The sequence below is a fragment of the Ilyonectria robusta genome (assembly GCF_021365365.1).
Source record: "Ilyonectria robusta strain PMI_751 chromosome Unknown BGZ61scaffold_1, whole genome shotgun sequence".
In the NCBI taxonomy this organism is placed as follows: Eukaryota; Fungi; Ascomycota; class Sordariomycetes; order Hypocreales; family Nectriaceae; genus Ilyonectria; species Ilyonectria robusta.
Window position 1 is genome coordinate 1,979,244 of NW_025764435.1, and position 20,744 is coordinate 1,999,987.

The following is a 20,744-nucleotide window of genomic DNA, read 5'->3' on the forward strand; positions in this document are numbered from 1 at the left end:
GTGGATACGGGGGTACGTACCTTGACACGAAGCTCTCGGCAGACACGCGCGGCAGGAACCGCGGTTTTTCCGGGTCCCTATTGTCAGCACGGCATCCAATGAGCATCAGTTCACTCACTCCAGAGTCAACAGATAGCCATTTTTATGTACGTCAACCTCGAGCCGTGGGGACATTGTTTTGCAGGGGCATCTCAGCCTTGTGCAATTGATATCACCGGGACAAGCCATCTCCCATTCAATTGTTTGGCGGGGCCATGGCTGTACTTCCTGCGTTCTTATCCTCCCCAAATGTCCAATACAAAGGGGGGCATGTGTTCAAGCCAGCCGACCATGTCAGTCATATTGTCGATACCAATACGTCACAGGCGTGTCACCAAAACCATGTAATCATCAGCTAGAGCGTTAAATCAGGAATCCATGGAAACCATGACACGCGGTCCCATTGGCGACTTGTCATCTAATTTTGTGTATTGTACACCTGCTCACTCATTGTAGAACAGGGACCTAGGAAACCTCTATGCAAGTGCCGCCACGTGTATCCTCAAATCATACACCGAGTCTTGGTCGAAACTCGGATTAGGCCTCGGCAGGACTTGGCTCTCCACGGTTGGTCGATATGCTGACCGTTGCAGTGTCCTCTCGGCGTCCTCCTCCTCCTTGTCGGTATCCTCCCTTCACAGTCCAGACACAACTTTACGGGTTCTCCTTGGCAACCTTCAACAGCAGCTTCTCGAGATCGAACTTGGGATTCGAAGGGTCGGTAATGACTGTGTCGTTGGTTAGTCCGAGTCTTCCTGGGCAGCAGCGCCCGCGGGGCACTGGCAGGTCGAACTGATTGCAATGCAACCAATTGCCCTACGTTCCGGCTATACGTACCATCGTCTGCTGATGCGGCGGCGGGGTTGGACTTGGCCGCAAACTCGGCCTTGGCCCTCTGAATCAACTTCTCCTTCTGCTCATACTCGTGCTTGGCATGCTCGGCTTTTTGGGCGCTGGTGATGGATCGCTGGTGGGTGAAGCCGTAAAAGACGCCCAGTCCGAGGGCAGACCACCGCAAAACCTGTACATTATCCAATTAGCCTCCTGGTCCAGATCCGGTGCGATTGAATGCGTGACTGCGCTGCTCTGCTCGATGGTTGGGATGTTCGAGACTGGGCCGCGGGCGAGCGGGCAATCGGGCAATCGGAGAGGATAAGACGCACGTTCACTCCGGTCGAGGCCATTAGGAAGGGAGTCGCAAAATGGGGCGACGGTGTCGGAAAGCGAAAGGAGGGTTGATACGATAGTCGGGGGTCGACAATGGCTTGTCAATGGACCCTGTCGGGGTGGCTCGAGGGAATTACTGCGTCGGCGTGAGGTGAAGGATTGGAAAAGTACTCGGGAAAAGTCGCAGTTTTTCCAGGTTCGCAGCGAAACCACGGCCGGCGGCTGGGAGCTCGGGCGAGCTGGCAGCCAGTGAACCGGCCGGCGGAATCACGTGCCGGGCCCATTCCCCCCTTGGGCGATGCAACTTCAGGCCGGTACGTACTACCCATTAGACCCTCTGGGCGCTAGAGTGGTCCCCTGCAGGGGGCTGCAGTGTTCCCCTCTGGCGCTGGAGTGTTCCCCTCCGGTGCTGGAGTGTTCCCCTGGCGCTGAAGGTGAACCCCTCTGGGCGCTGGAGTGTTCTGGGACCTCTGCACCGTGTTTGATTGGCGAGGTGAGCTCCAAAGGATCGCCAAAACTACAAAGAGACATGATCAACCAGGTGGAATCTACACTTGCGCAACAACACCAACTTCCTACACATCACACATACATCAACTTCGCTTGAGCTTCTTTCCAGCTTCCATCTTCCCTGATTTCTCCTACAGGAATCTCCGTCTTGAGACACTTGACTCTCGCTTTCCTTCACCGTCCCGTCTTGAATAGCTCCCACCCCCCAGCATCTTCCAGTCCCGTAATGGGACTGTGGAACAAGCACAATGCAACAACGTCGAGATGAGATTCTTGCCAAGAGAGCAAAGCTCGCAGAGCTTAAGCGGCAGAGGGAGCTTCGGAGCCAGACCACTGCCGGTCGCGCCAGCATCGGCGCCCCCAACGACGTTTGTTCCCCAATATCCCACCGCTCCGCGCCAGTGTTTGTCCTAACACCTGCCCCCCAACAGTTGATATCGCCCACGCCTGGAAGAGCAGACAGTCGCCGCGAAATCGAGCACCTCCTCGCGAGCCTAACCAGCGATAGCAGACCCGGATCGACCACCACCGGGGGCGCCGCCTCCCCTGCCCTGCGCGGCAGCCGTCCCAACAGCGTCCTCAGCGCGGGCGAAATTAGCAACGAAACCTCCGAGAATGCTCCTCCTTCTAGCATCCAGGCCCCCCCTCGACCCATTAGCCTCACTACAGCCCCCCTCACTACCGTCTACGAGTGTCCGCCATCCCCAGTGAAGGAGGTCTTTTCCTACAGCAAGGGAGTCCAGACCACCGAGGACTGGATGCTCCCGAGCAGACCACGAGCCCAATCGCTACTGTCAGAAGCTGATGACCTACCCGGGACAACCTCGTCGCCCAGCAAGAGGCTGAGTAGGAGGGAGCGGGATCGGGAAGAAGAGTTGCGACAGAGGATTAAGGAGGAGGTGGAAGAAGAGCTGAGGGCCACCAGGGAGTTTCTCACGGATGGCGTTGTGCCTCAAGGCACATTTTCGTCAACAAACCATCCTGCGCGGAACCTCACCACCGAAGAGCTCGATGCGGTGGCGCAGTCTGATGAGTTCATCGACTTCCTTGACAAGTCGACCAAGGTGATTGAGAGAGCCCTTGATCAAGAGAGCTACGATATCCTCACAGACTATGCACTTCAAGGTCAAGATGTGGACGACGAAGAGGAGGTGGGCGGAAATGCGGACGGTCGCGGAAAGCACCGCGTGAAGGAGGTTGCTCAGTTCTTCGACGACCGTTGGTCCAAGAAGCGAATGATCAGTGGAATTGACTTCTCGCCCAAGTTCAGCGAGCTGCTCCTTGCGTCGTACACGAAGAACCCCACCGCTCCACACGAACCCGATGGTCTGGTCCAGGTGTGGAATATGCACATGCAGGACCGCCCAGAGTATGTCTTCACTGCTCAGTCGGATATCTTGACAGCCAAATTCTCCCCCTACCACAACAACCTCATTGTCGGCGGCTCGTACAGTGGTCAGGTCTTGCTTTGGGATACGAGAGCCAAGGCAGCGCCTGTTCAGAAAACACCACTAACAGGATATGGACACGCCCATCCCATCTACTCGGTCGACATCGTCGGTACCCCGAACGCCAACAACATCATCTCGTGCTCTACAGATGGTGTTGTTTGCGGTTGGAGCATGGACGTGTTCGCACAGCCCCAGGAACTCCTCGAGTTGAAGAACCCTAGTCAGGCCAAGGTGGTGGTCGAGGACGTGAGCCCTACATGCTTGGCCTTCCCTGAAGCCGACCCCACATTCTTCCTCGTCGGCAGCGAGGAGGGAACTATTTTCCCTTGTCGCAGATATGACGACGCCGGAGCCAAGGCTGGCGTCGACAAGAAGATCAGCTACAAGGGCCACACTGCGCCTATCATGTCAGTGGACTTCCATCCCGCTAAAGGACCGGTCGATCTCAGCGATCTTGTCATTTCGTCCTCTTTGGATTGGAGCGTCAAGCTCTGGAAGGTTCGCGCTCCTACGGCTTCCTCCACCACCGGTACCGGCGACGGCAGTATTGCGCCATTGATCGACTTCATGCGAGAGGATGTCGTGTACGACGCAAAGTGGTCGCCCACCAAACCCAGCGTCTTCGCGCTGGTAGACGGGGCCGGCTTTCTTGAGCTCTGGGACATTGCTGTGGAGACCGAGGAGCCCGTTTCACGGTTAACGCCTAGTCCTCGAAAGGGCGGTAGGACCCAGCTCTCCAAGAGTTTGAACAAAGTGGCCTGGGAGCGGAATGAGGGCAAGCGTCTCGCCACCGGTGGAATCGATGGCTGCTTGACCGTGTTTGAGGTGGCTAGCGGTTTGGGTGGCAAGGAGGGTTCGAAGCACGAGGATTGGGCAAACGTCAAGAAGCTTGTGAATCGCCTTGAGGCGGTTGGCCTGAATGGCGCGGTGATGGTTTAGCGCGCTGTTGTTGGAGGATTGTCAGACAGCACACTGGACACGATTTCTGTTGTTGAGATTGTTGGCAATAGATACTTATCCTGTATACCCCAAAGAGTATGATTAGAACGATCAATGATTTCGAACTGCATGATTACCATGCTAACTTTGTTTAGATAGATGGCCGCGTTTGCTTTGTTTGGCCTACCCTGCAGAACTTGCTTTAGCCACCGGGATGGCATCATTTGGAGCTCAAGGCGATCATCGGCTGGATGGGTGCTGGTCTGCTTTTAGGTAGTGTCGTTTTATGGTCAAAAATATTTAATTTCCCAGTCATTCATATCAAGATGCCGCAGTGTCACTGGTGGCTGTCCCTTACGGCCCCATTTATGATGCCATGAAGGGACTCATGTGCAAATTTTATTTTAAATTTCATCTTCATTGATAGTGATAGAGCCTTTATCAAATGAGAAGAGAAAGGCAATACGAGAACAAAATAACATACCATCAGTCAGAGTGCTTCATTCTCAAGAGTTACAGATGATGGGTAGGTAGCAGGGAGCTGGTGTTGGAGTATCCAATCACGTGACACCAGTTCCACTCGCTCATATCAAGTTTTCCGACGCGAGCCTCACGTCTCTTCTTACTCTTCCTTCAACTGTTCCCCTTCATGGATGAGGCACCTACCCGTGCGCATGGTGCGCCCTTGGGACCATCTTCAATTCCATGACAAGAGCCTCGGTATCACCAATTCTGGTTCACAATGCTTGCCGCTGGTGGGGGGATCTCCCAAATATGGCGCGGTTGATGGATCCTGGTAAATGGTAAGTCGTGTCCTCTCACATTTTCCTTCAACACACTTTCATGATGTATTCATTTTTATGAATTCTGCAATTCTGAATTCCATCGTGGCATCACGCTACTTTGGTTTCATGTTGACACCTTTTTGCTGAGCGAAGCGCGAACTTAATCATTTTCTGTCGTCCTCTACTTCTCTAGATGATGCTAATACAAGTCTAAATAGTGTCAACACATGTTTCTCTTCCTAAGTCTCGGTTGGCGCGCCCTGAGGGTAGCGGGTCCCGGACACCTGAAAGCTGTGCACAATGTCGTTGATAGTCTTCATCTCCTCCTCACTTAGTTCAATGACCACGGCGTTTTCCTCAACCCGGGCCTTGGTGGTAGCGCCCGGGATGGGGATGACGGTTGGCAGGCCGGGGCTGTTGCTGAGACCTCGTAGCCACGCAAGGGCAAGCTGGGCCGGAGTACATCCCTTCTTCTCTGCCTGAGCCTTGACTTGGTTGACGAGCTTGAGGTTGTGTTCCAACGCCTCTGCCTGGAATCGGGGGAAGTGAGAAATCATCCCTAAGTTCTTGACGTCGGAAACATCGGTAAATCTTCCCGTAAGCATCTGGCTTCTTGTTAGCTGTGGCCAATGTGGAGTACCGTCGGGTTCAACATACACCTCTCCCGATAGGAGAATATGCCAGAATCGGGATGTCGTACTGGGCACACGCCGCAGCAACCCCGTTGTTCAAGATGTCCGGGCTGAACATGCTCAGCTCAACCTCTGCTGCAATAATCTTGGCATGCTTTGAAGCCTCGTGGATGGTCTCAGCGCTGCACTCGGAAACGTAAACGCCCCCAATCTTGCCCGTGTCAATGTACTCCTTCTGGATAACCCCGAGAGTGACTTCGAGAGAGACGGAAGGATCTCTCCTCGCGTATGCGAAGCCGTCGATCTTCTTGGTCCCACCAAGCTGAGCGATGATGTTGTCGAGTGATCTCCGAACGCCTTCGGGCGACCCGTCCAGGCTAAATTGCCCGGGAACCACGCCACCCTTGATGAAAAGGGTGACCTTGTCGGCGTCCTCGGGGTACTTGGTAAAGTAGTGCTTAAGCACGGTCATGCTGTTGTACTCTGGTGTTCCGTAAAACTCGCCAGCGTTCCACACAGTGCAGCCTTTCTCAAGCGCAGTGTGCATTGCCTCCAGGGCCTGGTCCAAAGGCGGGGGAACAGGTCTCCAGGTTAAGCCTGATGGTGTTAGATATCATCACGATGCTGTTATCCTTGCTGAGAGAACGTACCCATAAGGCCGTAGCCCAGATTGCCGACTTCCTTTCCTAGAATTTGAACCATGGTGATGTCTAGATGTTAATGATAAAAATCTTAATAGTGAAGAATGAAGACGATGGGATTTTGATGTTGATAAGTATCGGTATTGACAGACCTGGACAGCGTATATATATTCGTGTAAGACTCCTCTCAATCCCTCAGCTATTCGTGCGATCTACTTACAATCGGCGGAGCACCTAAACTCCACGACGCAGCATCGTCGGCTTTACATTCGAAACATTCTGTAAAGCCGACGGACTCTTCGAATCGCAAGACCCCCACTTTCAGGGATACGAAATGGACGGTAGCTCAAATATGCCGTTTTGGAAGACTCAAAAGTACCCACTCCCTGAGAGGACTGTTTTTAGTGGTCTGGCGCTGCTTGCCTCTCGGCTTTCGGATCACGGAGTTAATGATGTGACATGGCGTTCGGGAACCCCTCAATTGGTGCAGCAAACGTAAATTGACGGACATAGCATAGTACAAAGCAACCTAGACTGTAGTTGCGATTAAAATTCAATCAAGAAATCGTCGGATTTATCCACGTGCACTTGAGGAATCCCTTCATCTTCCTCCCTAGGATCCTCCGTCTCCGAGTCCTTGTCCTTCACCGATTGAGCCTGGTGCTCACTGACAAGAGCTCTCGCCTCGAGTTGCGATCCTCCTACCGGAACCGGAATATTCCTCTGCTTCCGCTTTTTCGACGGCTTATGCGTTCCTTTGTCATGCAGCCCTGGCGGCATTGAAATCACACCGGTCGAGGCGAGCCACCAATCCGGGAAGTCCGTCAGGCCGACCATGGCGAGTTCCTCAGAGGTTCTTGGCATCGAGTGTTGGTACCGGCATACCGCACCCCATTTGCACGTACCATGGTGACACCAGTAACGGCAGAAGGAGCCCTTTGGCTTGGCAGATTTGGTCCAGGCGGCTCGTGGACGAGGGGAGGCGAAACGCTGAGGGGTCGGGTTGTTGTAGCGACTAGATGCGAGGCCTTGGGGCGCGCGGCGGGCGGGTTTCGATCGAGTATTGCGAGTTGCGACGCTCCCGACGCTGGACGGCGGCTGAGGAGAACAGGAACTAGGCGAGCGGGCTGCAGATTCGTCCGATTCGTCGCCGACTTCGTCCTGGTCCTGGTCCTGGCTCTCTGCGTCCTCGTCGAGACGGTGGAACTTGAGGCGGTAGGAGTCGGACTCGGCGTGAAAAGACCCAAGGTTGGTCATCCCCACCGTCTCTTCAGGTCGGAGACTGCGAGGAACGCCGCCGACATCCAGCCATTCCGGGAGCAAGTCGATGGGGATGAGCGGGACGATGGTGCCGGGCTGGACGATGAGCTCGCCCGCCGTGGTGAACCGCTCCAGCCCTGGACGGATGAGGAAGAAGAGAGGCCTTGGGGAAGGCATTTTGGCAAGGGGAGATTGTGACGAAGAACTGGTAATGAAAAACCAGATCGGCGTTGCGGATGCAGATGTGGTGTCCTTATATCAGGCCGGGCCCGCGCATACGGGCAGCCGCATGTTTGCTAGAACAGTGCGGTGACGCATCGCCGGTGGTTTGCTGCGAGACAAACACGGGCTAGTAAATGTTTCTATCGTGCTTCCACCCGGATCTTAACGTCAAGCCCGTCGACGCAGTACCCAAGCTGCCTGGGGCCGTCTTTTAGTTCCACCTCTCTCTTGACCCATCGTCCCGGTTTGCCTGAAGTATCCTCTGTCGCATGCGCATCTATCCCTTGGCGTTCCCTCTCTTCTTCCGCTTCCTCTTCGTCACTGCTGTCCCCCTCTTGATCGTCAAACCCAGCGACGGGGTCCCATTCTCCCGTTTCCCAGATCAACCCCAGCTTCAGCGGAGCTAAGCCGAAAAGCTTCCCGGCGATGCCCTTCACCGCGTACATGTCATAAGACTTCGGGATCTTGGATGCCCTCTCCTCCCCATCCTGGTAGTGGAACCCGACATTGATGAGTCGCGCATCGAGGAAGGCCGGGTTGACGTCTGGTCGGCGAACAATGCTGGGCTCGCCGTGGATTTCGCATAGTTCTGCATAGCGGGGGTGAAGCGCTAGGATGTCGGCCTCTTCGGTCTCCGCTACGGCTGAGAGCTGCTTGCCAATCCGGGAGAGATAAAACATCTCCGCGTTGGAGCGATCGGATGTGGTGATTTGGCTAAAGTTGAGGGACTGGAGCGAGGCGACCCGGGCGACGGCGAACATGTGAGACTCTTCTGAAGAAGAGGCATCTGCATCAGCGGCATCATAGACAGGATTGTGGCTGATCCGCAGGCCCGTTAGACCAGGCAGATGCTTCTGGAGCTGATCTATAAATGACCAGGATTGAATGTTGTTGTAGGACACGTCAAGGTACTGCACCGATGGGGAGAAGATGGGTGCCTCGGAGTCCTCTGGGGCAAGGGCTGTGATGTTGTTTCCCTTGAGGTGGATGTTGCGGAGCGTAGTGAGGGGAGCGAGAGCGCCGACGTCCGCAAGAGTTGTAAAGTTGTTGATTTCGAGGTTGATGGTTGTCAGAGTGGATGCCAGGCTATGGTAGTTGATGATGGGCAGAGTGTGCAGATGGTTGGAGCTGGCATTGAGGGTCGTCAGGGACGGGCATTTCTCCGCAAGGTGGCATACCTCCTCCCAGCTCATCATCGTCTCCTCAAGAGCCAGCTCCTTGACACCACCGAATGCCCCTACGGAGCTGTCGTCCAAAAGACCCTGGAACCGGCTGCCACTGTGCCGATGTTAGCAATCTGGGCGTTGTTTGTGGTAGGGCAAGCGGGACATACCCGAGGTTCAAACTGTTGAGGGCCGGCAGCTCACGACAAATATCCATGACCGGACCCAGCCGGTCAAACAAGTTGCGGCCGAGACCCAGCTGCGTGATCTTGGGACACGTCCTGGTGATGGTGCCCTCATCCTCGTCGTCGGCCAGGGCGGTCAGCACCTGCAAGTCCTCCACGATGACGACCTTGAGCTCGCCCACGTTGGCCTGCTTGCGGCGGATCTTCTCGAAGCCGACTTCCTCGGCGCGCTTCCCGAAGAAGATGATCTCCTCGGCGGCTCTGCGACCGTCGGGGAGGGTGTACTCCCCGGCGTACTTGGCGTTGACGGCTTCCAGGAAGCTGCGCGGCGGGTCCGCTGGCCGCGAGGGACGCACAAAGGACGCGGCGGTGGGCGATTTTGAGATGCCTAAGACACGTCCGTTAGACAAACCGAGCAAAGAAGAAAAAGCGCCCTCCCAGACGGCAAGTTACATGAGAAGTAGCGGACGCCTTTGTGACAGCCGTCGTGTTTGCCGCGGGTTGCGTCGTCCCATTCCACGCCGAGCCAGGTGCCCGCTGTGCCTGCGACTTCGCCGACGAACCTCACCGTACAGAGGGCTCCGTCGTAGGACACGCGCTGTCCGATGCGGTGTGACGCGGGCATTATCGAAACCGGAAAAAGCGCTATGAGTGAGGAATGTTGAATTTGCGGGCCATGCTCTAGGGATTCTGAGGTGTGGATATGCTGAGAGACGGTGCTCAGGCAGCAGAATTTGTGGTTGCGACTTGTGAAGGCGGTGGCTTCCAGTGAGCGAGTTAGTTGGTGGATTGGCAGAAGTGACATCAAACATGGCAAGTATTTGCGCCATTTTATCCAGAGCAAATGGGAGTAATTGGAAAATATCCCACTCTTTTCTAATCATGTATATATACGTTTAAAAAATATCTATCCTCGACTTTTGTCGCTTTTGTGGTGTCCCTTTGCTTCAGAACGCATTCATTCTCTCTCACCCTACTAACCCAATCTCATGATGTTGTGCCACTTGATAGAAGCGCCACTGCTGGGAGGCAATTTTGCACCAAGGCTTTTCGAAAGAAAGAAAATCCCGGTTCTCAAGCATTCAATATCGAAGTGCCATTTTCCTCGTCTTCTTCCCAGGCCAACATATTCTTTGTGCGCTCCATAAATAGGTACAAGTTGCAACAGTCCCAGTCTGGGATGTTCCACGTTGCAGCACTCCATAACACCTAGTCAAATGTATGCTCAAGACTGTCGGATTCATTGTCAAATTCTTCATCGTCCTCCAAAAAGATTCTGTCTTATTCATTGTGCACCTTCCATCCTGGCTGCCGAAATTCTTCCAGGATCCCGGGTAGAAGAGATATAGATCGGGGCAGAGAGCCACGTAGTCCTTCGCCGCAGGTTACGCTCATGTCTTCCTCTTGCTCAATGTACTCTGATTATACAAGACCAGATATAGACACGTTTGGTTTATACCAACAAAGCATACCACGTTGTTCCACATCTAGCCCGCCAGCCCTTTTCCCTATACTGCAAGTTTCCTTCACTCACGCAGCATCTTCTCGAAAGCCTGTGTCTTAGTGCGATTGATGGCCTCGTACTCGGTGAGTAGATCGATCTCCTTCCTATTATACCGGAAGCTTACCCTTGAAGAAATATGCTATTAACCGACCCAAAGTTGAAAATCTCATTGCCGTTTAAGTCCATCTCAATTGCGCCGAGGTTGGGCATCTCGATAATCTATCGGCCAGCCCCACCGTATTTCAGTGATGCCACCCCACTGTACAGCGCCTTCATCTCCGCCCCGATCAGACTCAACGCAACGCCACCCATACCATCAACACGCAATTCACCGTCGCAACGATGGACTCGTCATGTTCCATCGAGTGCGAGACCCGATGCGCTGAACTCATCTCCTTTGGGATGCTTCTTCAGCGCCTTTCTACAGAGACCGCCTTGCTTGACCAGAAGCCTCCCTCTCGCCACTCTCAAAAAGCGGATGCCAACGCACCAGACCGCCATACGAAACCAGAGACGCCCAGGAAGCCTGTGAGCGGATCAAGGGCCTAGCGCTAGCTCCAGTGCATCTTACGGGGATATAAGGGACCTGGATTGAGTGTTATTCCACTGGAAAGTACGAAGTCTGCATCGAAAGATCAAATCACCACGTCATTAAGCATCGGCCACACTCGAGGTTTGGTGAGGGAGCTGTCTACACTGAACAGAACTTGACTGTCATAAATTCAAGAAAATTCAATTGATTCTTATCTGCTAGTTAATAACTAAGCAATTTGTTGGTATCGTTTCAAAAAAAAAAATTGTACAAAAGAGTGTAGATGGTTGCAATTTGTCGCTTTACATGAAAACATTTCCGTGTTGCTTCAACACACCTCAGCGGACCATGCCTTGGCCCCGATCACATTCCTCCAAGAACCTGTAGATCCCTTCGAGACCTTCAAAATCCTCGGATGGGTGTCCGCCTGAACTCATAGGAGGCGACATCGTCTCATAGCCTTCAAGATCAGAAAGCCATGGGTTGTCGCCCACCTCATCCATGAAGGCCTCTCGGACGAAGTCATCATCCTCCAACGATGAGGACGCATCCCATTCATAGCCCTCCACTGATCGGACTGAGCCGCCGAGTGACATGAGAGACTTGGGGACATCCGGTGCGAAGGGGAATCTGAGGGCCATCGGAACACCGACTGCTACACCAAAGTCGGCATCTTCGCCCACAATCCCACGCTGAATCCCAATGTCATCGCATAGTCGCTCAATGGTTTCAGCATCGACTCCAGGGAATCGAACGCGGAGAATGTTTTTCTGCTCTAAATGGATCGGTAAATCGCCTAAAATGGCAAGACGCCGAAGGTCCGCGTAGATGGCTGTTAGGTCCTTCAATGCTCGGCCAAAGTCAGCCGAGAGACAATCGAGGAATCCCTCGGTGTTGAGGGAGGCACCAGCAGTCGCAGCATTGGCCTTGAAGCCGCAGGCCTCGGACGCAACGGGGATCGCGGCAGCAAGGGGGCTGAGAGCGGTCACGGTAGGGCTGAGGTTGAAGTCGATGAAGGAGCCGGGGGAGGTGCGGGGAATAGATGAGAACTTGTGCATCGCCTCGTCCTCGATGGGCGAGACGGCACGGTATTGCCGACCACCTCGAGAATCCAGGCCGTCGTAGCGGAGCTTCTGGCCGGAAAGGAAGAAGGCCCTCATTGCCTGGGATACATTCTGTACCACCTGAGCCGGAGCTGCGGGGGTATGCGAGAAGTACCGGGCACCACCGCCCAAGCTATAGCCGCCAGCAGATCGAGGCATTGCGCCGCCCGTCAAGTTCGGGCGAAGGGTGCTGGCGAAAGGAGCACGGCCAGAGGATCGTCCAACTCGTTGCGAGGTGTTGGACACCGGTAGCTTGGATCGGTCAAATCGGGTAGACTTGGATTCGGTGCTGATGAACCGCTTGGCTGCGCGGCTAAAGTTCTGGACCGCAGAGGTCGAGAACCATCTGGGGTTGCGTTTCTGTTGTCGGAGAACCGCGACAGGGTGGATTGGCTGTCGTGCAAGTCGGACGGACTTGAGTCCGATGGTTTGGAATTCGGTCTGGAGTGGGCGCGTCAGAACGACCAGTTTGGCGCGAACCACGTTTGTGGTTTTGGCCACAGCGACCCGGAGGAGCCGTCGGGTCGCTGGACCCCACAGCGCTTCCAGAGAAGCCATTTTGAAGAGTTTCGTCAGTGTCAATCCAACGGGAGTTGGAGAGTTGAGGTGTGGAGGCCAAGTCTAAGGCACCCAGATGGATCGTGACGGGGCTTTATGCAGCGATAAGATTCGCCACACCGCTGATAGCGGAGGATCTCGGATGCACCGCCACACCGGCGCCCTCCTGAGATTGCGGGGCACAGGGTAGGCCACGAATGGTCTAGCGTATTTGTACAGTCAGCACCTATATCTTCTCCATCAAGAAAATTTCTGAATTCCTTCCTTTCCCATCCATCCTCCTCACAACAAGCTCAGGCGCGCGATGCAAGTGCATGGTCCAGCCTGGGCTCCCACCACCCTTAATTGCTTCCAGGTAAGGCACCTTCTTTCCCCCGTACCCCCATTTTCTGTGATGATCAACTCCTTATATATGAACAATCCAAATCATACCAACCCCATGGTGATTCACTTACCCTGAGAAAGAGCTCTGGAAAACAGCTTTGCCAGGACAGCAGAAGAAAACCTTTACTGACAGGCACTAGTCTTTTTTACTTTCCAGTTCGCTCTGCATATGTGACGCGTCGCGCGTTGTTGATTTTTTATAAAAGGTTCGTTCGCTTTTTTTCTTTTCTTTCACTTTATTCTTGCTCCCCCTCTCCGTGTGATGATCAAACCGACACCTTAGGGATTCCTCATTCTTAAAATACTATGTGGATATCGTTGTTTTAGTTTCAGCCTTGTCTGACTGGAGATCGCAACTCGCAATTTATGTTTGACGACTTGGAGTCACAGCTGCTAACATGCATTGTGACAGGTACTTTTAACTCTTCCCTATCCGAGCACATACCCACTGTATGAGGAAGATTTGAACGAACGGGCGGACATAAACGAGTACCAAAGCCTCCTGCCCTAGAAAAGCAGGGACGTACAAATCCTTGTGGTGGGAGTGCGGTGGGACCTCTTGTTGATACTTCGTCACCTGACTGTGGACTCTGAAATTGGATTCTTGTCGATGCTTAGTGAAGGAGGTGGCGGCTGACTGTTACGAATTCAGGTACTACAAACCATTTCTTCTTAATGCTTCGATGCGTTTGTGATGAGCAGTTCAAACGTATTCACACTGTTTGACTCGGCGATCTTCGGATTGCTGGGACATGAACACAATTTAACAACTTCTGATATTGCATCGGTATGTCCATGAGTGCCTGATGTTTGACGACTCCCAACTGACCTTTTGCTAGATTGTGGCCTTGCTTTATTTGACGTCTCAGAGAAAGCCAGACGCTAACTGGCTTCGCCATAGGTAGAGATGTCCCACGATGACATGTTTTTATGATGTTGGATGTGTGGTAAGACGACCTTTTCTTCTTCTTCACCCCACCTACCATTTGATGACACATGCTATTTATAGCACTTCTGAGTTCATCGTGACGAACCAACCAATTCACCTTGGAGAACTGATATGGTCCTCTCAATAATACTTTGTCAAAGCTTGAGGATGATGACAGGAAGCTGACATCACTTGACAGATTTTACTCCAAATCCATTGTCCTAACCAAAAGACATGTACGATATAATGAAGACTAAAATACCAATGTTTTCTCTTGATTATCTGTTCCATGATGTTCTGTGATTGTATTCCAATCTATAGATGTGATATCTTATATGCGTCAAAAGATTTGGGTCTGTCCAAATCTAGCATCCAAAATCCGGTGTCCCTTCCCAAAATAAAAAATGTTTACCCTTCTAAATCCCAAGATTTCACTTCTTCTTATGCTGGAGTCTCGCGTTCATGCCGACGATGCATCGGATGAGGTCCCAATCGCCGTGGGCGCCTACCCAATCGGTGACAAGGATGCCGGTGCTACCAGATCCCACCTTGAGCTTCCTGGGACCCTTACCCTCATCGCCATGGCGAATGCACAAGTACTCGATCATGGAAGGGTTGAGCTTTGCAGCAACGCGCTCGGGCCAGCAGTTGGCGTTGAAGAAGTAATTGGCGCTGAGGAAGTTGACGAAGAAGGGGGGTGTCTTGGCTCCCTCCTTGTGGCCGTCCATGCCAGGAATGAGGAAGTTTTGCTCGGCGGCGCGCTCGAGCTGACGACGAGCGAAATCCGTCTTCTTCTCAAGGTTCTCGGTTTCCGTGACCTCGTAGAAGTCTTGTACGCGGATATGACCACCGCCAGTCTTGCCGTCCTCACAGTTATCCGGCCAAATCGAGGCGTCGATGCCCCAGCCACGGCCGTCCCAGCATGCCTTCTTCTGGTCATCGGCGATGGCGAAGCGACGAACAAGGATGATCTTGCCACGAGCGGCGCCGAGAGTGGGCACCTTGGGCTCTGTCCACCAGCGACCGCGCTTCTTGTCAACGTAGCTGTTCTTGAGGTACTTGCCCATCTGTTGGTCAGTGCCCTTGCCAGTGCCTTCGCGCTTAAGACTCAAGATGAGGGACTCGCTGGGGTTTTTGTCGAGAAACTCGTAGGTGTCTTCGAGAAAGTCTTTCAAATATTTGTTTCCAGTGAGGGAGATGGGGAAGGCGCCGTGGACGATGGTGAGCTCGTCATTGTCTGGGTTGGCAGAGACGCGGACATCGAGGAAGCGGACGCCGTTCAAAAGCTGCTCAGAGACGGTTGCTGACTGGCAACGGACGGAGGGTAGAGCTTTGTGATGGGTCGCAGCATTGTGGGTGCCGGGGATAGAGAGCATCGGAAGTGGCCAGTCGTCGTGGAGCTCCTTCATCCAGGCATTGAGACGGGCAGAAGAGAAGACAGCAAGGAAGGCACCGTTTTGAGTGTAGACGGCAGTGAGTTCCTTGGGGCCGTTGTCGAGCTTCTTCATGACAGCCGATTTGCGTGAGGGGCTGGGAACGTCGACCTCGTATTTGTGGTCGGCAACCTTGAAAGTGAGTCGGATGACCTCCTTGTTCTTGTCTGCAGCGCGAATATCGGTCTCCTTGGTCTTGAAAGGCTCGATGCGAACATTGGCCTTGTCCTTGTGGAGGGCCTTGCCCTGGGCTCGGGTCTCATGAGCGCTGAAGTCGGTGGCATTGATGAAGCCGGAGATGGCATTGGTCATGTTGGAGACGACATCGCCGGTTCGAACACGCTCGCCCTCGTAGCGCTCGATCTCGATGAGCTCGATGGTGTCCACAGTCAAGTTGCGGATGGTAAGGTTGGCCATAGTTGCGGTTGCGTGATGGTGGTGTCTCCGCACCTGCGAATTGAAGCGTCAGGGGGTTGGTATGCTGTGGTAATCGCCAGCAAAGGGAACAACAGAGCTGAAGTATCGCGCAAGAAGGGGATGAAAAGGCCAAGAGAGGAGAAGGAGGGGCTTTAGACGCTGCCAGAGCAACAGCTCAGCGTGGGTTGACTTGCGGTGGGCTTGGTGGGGGCGGCCCAGGAGTGGCCCGGGAGCTCATCGAGGCGCCCTGGATGCGCGGGGTCAGGGGCCATTCGGGCTGGAGGGGTAAGGGGGATCTCATGGCGGCGGGGGCAGGACAATCCAAGCACAGCTGAAGCTCTCCCCACTCGAGACGGCTTGGGCTAGTCAGCACTGGACGTCAGATCGGACAGTCCGGCCCAGCGCAGTGCAGCGCAGCAGCTAGTGAGATCCCTGGATTTCAGCACGTCCATGCAGTGCTGTGTCGGGGTCGGGGCTTGTAAAGTTGGGCATGGAGGCCAGTCGACCGAGTCTATTTGGCTGATGGCACCAAGGGTGCGTGGGATTGGCGGGGATCTTGAAGCTTGGAGAGGAAACTCAGTCGTCGTTCGGGTCCATTCGCTAGCTGGATACTCGAGGGGATTGCAACGTGCGAGTTGTGAGGTCTTCGTGTGAAGGCACTTGGTGGCTTGGAAGCCGCTAAAAAAAAAAGTGTAGTGTTGGCAGATTGGACCGGTCGAGGCCCGGCTCAGCTGAATTAATCCTGATCTTGGCGGTGGGCACCAACGATGGTGTTGGTGATGGCGGCGCATAGTGTTGGAGGGTCGTGCAGCGCTAGGCACATGGACGGGGTGGCCCTTGAGTTTACCATTCTATCGGGAGATGGCGGTCCCAGGCAACGCACCGTTGATGATGACGCGATGCTAGAGAGTCATCATGATTGGGCGACAGAAACAGTCAAGTTGATGGCGGAAGCGAAGATGATTAGAAGGAAAGAGTTCAAATGTGTGTTGTGTAGTATGAAAGAATAGCAAACAAGTTAATTTTCATCAGATCGTCATGGGGCCTGGCCCTGTGTCACCAAACATCCCTCCCCTCCTTCCTCGTCGCTCTCCTTCCAAGACACCGCTGATACCACGTCCTTTCTTCAGTCTAATTAGGCAGGCACCCAACGAGATCTCATTTTCGCCCTTTACCGCCCCCGTCAAAACCTAACAGTTCCAGCCCTATTTCCTCCATCAGCCCCCAAAAGGCCCAACAAAGTGACCCTCTCCTAGGCCCACTGATCGACGACAACCATGATCTTCCATGCCCTCACGCGTTTTCTGTGAACATGTAGAAGAGAATGCGAACGAATGATGACAAACTGTATTGCCTGTAATGAGGCGAGGTAGGAGGTTTCTTTCTCGATTGCCATGTCGCCATGACAATCAGTAGAGTGAATAATCAACAGAGTGAATAATCAGCAAAGCGAATAATCAGCAAAGTGAATTCTTGACCCCGACATGTGGGAGGTCATAGTGATGCGTAGACAGCACATTCACTCGCTGGATCGCCGACGCTTGGAAGGGTGAGAGTAAATATCCTCCTCATCCTCCTCCTCCTCATCCTCCACCGCCGACTCTTCACGGGGTCGTCGCCCGAGGACGGTGGTGTCATTCCGCTGGCGGAGCACCTCGTTGACCGAGTCGCTGCTGCCGACAACGTTGCCAGTTCCATCGACGACCATTCCAGCGTCAACCTCGATCCGGAGTGGTCGTGGAGCACCGTTCTCATCAATCATTGGGATGCCACACTGGCCGGAGCTACCTTCAAGCAGGGCCTTGACCACAGCCTGTGCAATGGCATTAGCCTGGTCCGCAGGACTGTTTGCAAGGCACACGATGTTATTGCTGCGGGAGACGTTGATGGATGTGTTGATACGGAGGCTGATGGGCGAGCTATCCTCCGGGTCATGTTCATCATCTGCTGAGTCGAGGAGGGTTGTCAAGGTAGACGAGGAGGGCTGGAGCATCTGAGCCATGCTGGACAGCCCATGGCGTGCCTGGATGGCTCGAGCTGTGAGGGCGGCAAGGTCACTCCGGGGAGTGTAGGCAGGAGGAGGAGAGGCAGCAGCGGGGCGAGTGTTGTCCTTGGCCATGGCGGCGCGAGCCTTGGAACCCATGTTGGGAGCCGACATGATGAATGTTTGTTGGGTTGGTTGAGGTAGATGGGCTTAAAAGAGGTTTGATGATGTATTGCCAAAGCAGAGCAGGTTGTTTGATCACTGCTAGGATGAGTCTCGATGAGGGAAGAAGATGAGAAGTGAAGTGAAGGAAAAGGGAATTGGAGAGGAGGAAAGTGAGGATATATAAAGATATCCCCACGAGTCAGCCACTGCTTGTTACACAAGGACAACGGGGAGGAGAGCCGTTGACACAATGGGTAAGGACAGGCGGATAGGTAGCCCCAAGAGCTTTGCGCCACCCGAAGCAACTTTTCGAGTCGGGCTTGGAAACGAGGCGTGTCTGGAGACATGGCTAGAGGCTATGTGGAGACAGCTGGCCAGTAGCGTCCAACGCGGGAAGGGTAAATATAGTTGAGCAGAGCTCGTTGGGGAGTGTGCGAAGTCGTCACTCAGCTAGGCGCCAACCTGGTGGGTTGCTGTTGTTGGGGCTTGTATACAATACAAGCATGCATTGAGACACAAATTGGGTCCTTTTCACGCAGCCAGCGGCAAGCGAGGCAAAGCAAAGTGCGTGCGTACGTGCGTTGTGTGTGCTTGCGTGTGTTGTCTGTCTGTCTGTCTGTCTGCACGCCGCCGCCATGGCATGCATCTGCCCGAGAGGCTTCGCAGCCATCATTTCCGACGACGGCGGGCTGGGAGCATGGGGCCCAGCGCCCTATGGACCGCGGCCTGGGGACTGGGCTCAATGGCCGGACTGAATGGGCTTGGCCAGCAAGCCCAATCAGTCATGGACCGGACCACGCTGGCGGCGCGACTGAGTCGTCAATTCCATTCCGCAGGGCGAGTGTGTGTGTGTGAGTGTGAGGTTTTAGGTCCCAAATGGACACGCCCCCCTCCAAACTCCACCACCACCACCACCACCACCACCACCACGCCTTTCAAACCAACACCAGGGCCACCCATTGAGCCAACTCTTCCCATTGCCGTGGAATGGGAGGAGGCCCGCGCACGGCATGGCACAGAACTTACTTGCGCAAGTCACTCGTACGGTCGGCACGGAGGGCCGCCCAATAGTTCTATTCATGCCATGCCGGCTGTTGTTGGCTGTTGTTGGCTGTTGTTGGCTGCATGTTGGTTGGCTTCGCAGGGTCCGTCGCATCCAATCCGTTTCGCGAGCAAGCGAAAAAGCAAAGGAGCTAGCATGCGTTATTAGCCCACCAGGGGGAACAATAGGAACTTAGGGCCGTTTTCACAAAAGGGGTTCAGACGTGTCACATTGGCCGACCGCCGACAACTGATAGCATCCCTGGTGGCAGCTTCATCAATGGGCGAGACAACACCAACCCCCATTGACAGTGGCCCCCCCAGCTGACGCCAAGAATGGAGGAGGATAAGGGCGACAAGGCCAGGGAAAAAAAAGAAAAAAAAAATACGGTCAACCTGCGACAAGTCCTGCAAGCCACCTAGTCTCCCAGAAACATGTCTCCTCTGCCTGCCGCCTATGCAGCCCGCTTAATCCTGGTTTCTATTGTCCTGTCTTGCTATGTGCGGCGACATGTCGGCGACGCAAGGCGTGTGGCCCGAAGCGGGCAAGCGCGGGGCAGGTGGGTCTTGGCGGCGCCTTCCTTCCTATTGTCCTTAAACAGGGCTGTCTATTGTTGTCGACTCTGGGGCGCCGCCCCCGAACTCGGCCGGCAGAGGGGCCGCCTATTGTAGTCTGCTTTGGGTTTAGTGCCCGCGCCTCCGGACCCGCGATCGGGCGCCCAAGCTCCACCACCACGACTCCCTCCACCGCTGCTCCACCGCGAAACCAACCCTTCTTCCGCCCGCTGCCTACTGTTTCTGCTTGCGGCGCTCGGCTTCGAACTCGACCCCGATGAACGACGGGCGGTAAGCAGGGAAACTCTTGCATCCGATTGATCCCACTCAATAATGCCGCCACCGCATGGTTCATCTCCACGGGCCCCACTCCCACTCCCATTGTCATCCGCATCGGTAACCTCACACGTTTGCGCTGTTGATTGCCGCCAAGTACACGGTACTTCTCCAATGTCCTCACATTTCACCTGCATGCCTACATTGTGATCTTCCTAAACACACACGCATACACACGCACATCACACATATCACACACAAACGCTTGGACGGGCGGCGTCAGCATTTTCGCCTCGCTCGCGAGCCAAGTCGGTTTCCCGGACGCACCGACTAGGCCAACCATTCGCTCGGGGCAACTTCTCCTCTCCGCTGGGACCGTCCCTCGCTCTATTCTCGCTCCCTTCCGCCGCCGCTCCTCTATTCTCATTGCCCCCCTGCTCTCGGGTCCCGACGCACGCTCGCGCCCTCGCCTCCCGCCTCGCAATGGCGTCCCGGGATGGCCCTTTCCTTCTCCCAGTCTGCTGGGATTTCTCTCCCCGAAGCTAATCTTCCTTCAGAGCTGACAGGCGGGCAGTTTGCTGTCGAGAAGAACAATCGAGCGTCATCAAAGGCAAACCGCCACGAACACAATGTCCGGATCCAGAACATAGTCTTGAGAAGAGAACGAACGCCCTGGACAGGGCGCCAAGCTGGATGCCCTTCAGCCAGAGCTGACTCCTCAACCGCAGAGAAAGTCCTCGTGCCATTTTTGTATAGCCTTTCAACGCAGTACTCGAAATTGTTGGCGCCGCTGGTGGATGGATGGGGGGGGGGGGGGGCGGTCCAGCTGGAGAACTGCCTTGTCATTTGTTTCAGCGTGAACAAACACCA

General features: G+C 54.4%; 10 protein-coding genes across 10 annotated transcripts; 3 read left to right on the forward strand and 7 right to left on the reverse strand.

The window, feature by feature from the left end:
• Positions 1–389: 389 nt before the first annotated feature.
• On the reverse strand, positions 390–1,495 carry BGZ61DRAFT_438139 (ATPase, F0 complex, subunit E). The gene is made up of 3 exons (XM_046244209.1): positions 1,203–1,495; positions 877–1,060; positions 390–767 (listed from the first exon to the last, which is right to left on the reverse strand). The coding sequence occupies exons 1-3, from the start codon at positions 1,221–1,223 to the stop codon at positions 694–696; spliced, it is 279 nt and encodes a 92-aa protein (XP_046112135.1). The 5' UTR covers positions 1,224–1,495; the 3' UTR covers positions 390–693.
• A 120-nt stretch (positions 1,496–1,615) lies between these two features.
• On the forward strand, positions 1,616–4,452 carry BGZ61DRAFT_408003 (WD40-repeat-containing domain protein). The gene is made up of 2 exons (XM_046243185.1): positions 1,616–2,084; positions 2,148–4,452. Exons 1-2 carry the CDS (start codon positions 1,965–1,967, stop codon positions 4,104–4,106), a joined length of 2,079 nt encoding a protein of 692 aa, XP_046112136.1. The 5' UTR covers positions 1,616–1,964; the 3' UTR covers positions 4,107–4,452.
• Positions 4,453–5,119: 667 nt separating this feature from the next.
• BGZ61DRAFT_438145 (NADP-dependent oxidoreductase domain-containing protein) lies at positions 5,120–6,582 on the reverse strand. Its single transcript, XM_046244210.1, has 3 exons — positions 6,174–6,582; positions 5,549–6,120; positions 5,120–5,496 (listed from the first exon to the last, which is right to left on the reverse strand). Exons 1-3 carry the CDS (start codon positions 6,223–6,225, stop codon positions 5,131–5,133), a joined length of 990 nt encoding a protein of 329 aa, XP_046112137.1. The 5' UTR covers positions 6,226–6,582; the 3' UTR covers positions 5,120–5,130.
• Positions 6,583–6,639: 57 nt separating this feature from the next.
• On the reverse strand, positions 6,640–7,693 carry BGZ61DRAFT_13902 (uncharacterized protein). The gene has a single exon (XM_046237264.1). The coding sequence runs from the start codon at positions 7,599–7,601 to the stop codon at positions 6,711–6,713; it is 891 nt and encodes a 296-aa protein (XP_046112138.1). The 5' UTR covers positions 7,602–7,693; the 3' UTR covers positions 6,640–6,710.
• Positions 7,694–7,786: 93 nt separating this feature from the next.
• On the reverse strand, positions 7,787–9,619 carry BGZ61DRAFT_337694 (uncharacterized protein; the record flags this gene model as incomplete). The annotated part of the gene is made up of 3 exons (XM_046239066.1): positions 7,787–8,924; positions 8,980–9,382; positions 9,448–9,619. The coding sequence occupies 3 exons, from the start codon at positions 9,617–9,619 to the stop codon at positions 7,787–7,789; spliced, it is 1,713 nt and encodes a 570-aa protein (XP_046112139.1).
• Positions 9,620–10,710: 1,091 nt separating this feature from the next.
• On the forward strand, positions 10,711–11,231 carry BGZ61DRAFT_438149 (uncharacterized protein). The gene has a single exon (XM_046244211.1). It carries the CDS (start codon positions 10,841–10,843, stop codon positions 11,045–11,047), a length of 207 nt encoding a protein of 68 aa, XP_046112140.1. The 5' UTR covers positions 10,711–10,840; the 3' UTR covers positions 11,048–11,231.
• Positions 11,232–12,745, reverse strand: BGZ61DRAFT_438150 (uncharacterized protein). The gene has a single exon (XM_046244212.1). It carries the CDS (start codon positions 12,689–12,691, stop codon positions 11,369–11,371), a length of 1,323 nt encoding a protein of 440 aa, XP_046112141.1. The 5' UTR covers positions 12,692–12,745; the 3' UTR covers positions 11,232–11,368.
• Positions 12,746–14,434: 1,689 nt separating this feature from the next.
• BGZ61DRAFT_525500 (PLC-like phosphodiesterase) lies at positions 14,435–15,853 on the reverse strand (the record flags this gene model as incomplete). Its single annotated transcript, XM_046252774.1, has 1 exon — positions 14,435–15,853. The coding sequence occupies one exon, from the start codon at positions 15,851–15,853 to the stop codon at positions 14,435–14,437; it is 1,419 nt and encodes a 472-aa protein (XP_046112142.1).
• Positions 15,854–17,372: 1,519 nt separating this feature from the next.
• BGZ61DRAFT_470806 (uncharacterized protein) lies at positions 17,373–18,011 on the reverse strand (the record flags this gene model as incomplete). Its single annotated transcript, XM_046248130.1, has 1 exon — positions 17,373–18,011. One exon carries the CDS (start codon positions 18,009–18,011, stop codon positions 17,373–17,375), a length of 639 nt encoding a protein of 212 aa, XP_046112143.1.
• Positions 18,012–19,090: 1,079 nt separating this feature from the next.
• Positions 19,091–19,866, forward strand: BGZ61DRAFT_438177 (uncharacterized protein). The gene has a single exon (XM_046244213.1). The coding sequence runs from the start codon at positions 19,479–19,481 to the stop codon at positions 19,713–19,715; it is 237 nt and encodes a 78-aa protein (XP_046112144.1). The 5' UTR covers positions 19,091–19,478; the 3' UTR covers positions 19,716–19,866.
• Positions 19,867–20,744: the final 878 nt, after the last annotated feature.

Bases quoted from the DNA above. Each gene is read 5' to 3' on its own strand.
- BGZ61DRAFT_438150 (XM_046244212.1), bottom strand. From the start codon at position 12,691: ATGGCTTCTCTGGAAGCGCTGTGGGGTCCAGCGACCCGACGGCTCCTC.
- BGZ61DRAFT_408003 (XM_046243185.1), top strand. From the start codon at position 1,965: ATGCAACAACGTCGAGATGAGATTCTTGCCAAGAGAGCAAAGCTCGCA. The intron at 2,085-2,147 runs GTTTGTTCCCCA...GCCCCCCAACAG, and splicing joins GCATCGGCGCCCCCAACGAC to TTGATATCGCCCACGCCTGG.
- BGZ61DRAFT_438149 (XM_046244211.1), top strand. From the start codon at position 10,841: ATGGACTCGTCATGTTCCATCGAGTGCGAGACCCGATGCGCTGAACTC.
- BGZ61DRAFT_13902 (XM_046237264.1), bottom strand. From the start codon at position 7,601: ATGCCTTCCCCAAGGCCTCTCTTCTTCCTCATCCGTCCAGGGCTGGAG.
- BGZ61DRAFT_438139 (XM_046244209.1), bottom strand. From the start codon at position 1,223: ATGGCCTCGACCGGAGTGAAC. The intron at 1,061-1,202 runs GTGCGTCTTATC...GATAATGTACAG, and splicing joins TGGCCTCGACCGGAGTGAAC to GTTTTGCGGTGGTCTGCCCT. The intron at 768-876 runs GTACGTATAGCC...CCAACGACACAG, and splicing joins CGCCGCATCAGCAGACGATG to TCATTACCGACCCTTCGAAT.
- BGZ61DRAFT_438177 (XM_046244213.1), top strand. From the start codon at position 19,479: ATGTCTCCTCTGCCTGCCGCCTATGCAGCCCGCTTAATCCTGGTTTCT.
- BGZ61DRAFT_438145 (XM_046244210.1), bottom strand. From the start codon at position 6,225: ATGGTTCAAATTCTAGGAAAGGAAGTCGGCAATCTGGGCTACGGCCTT. The intron at 6,121-6,173 runs GTACGTTCTCTC...TAACACCATCAG, and splicing joins TCTGGGCTACGGCCTTATGG to GCTTAACCTGGAGACCTGTT. The intron at 5,497-5,548 runs GTATGTTGAACC...ACAAGAAGCCAG, and splicing joins ATTCTCCTATCGGGAGAGGT to ATGCTTACGGGAAGATTTAC.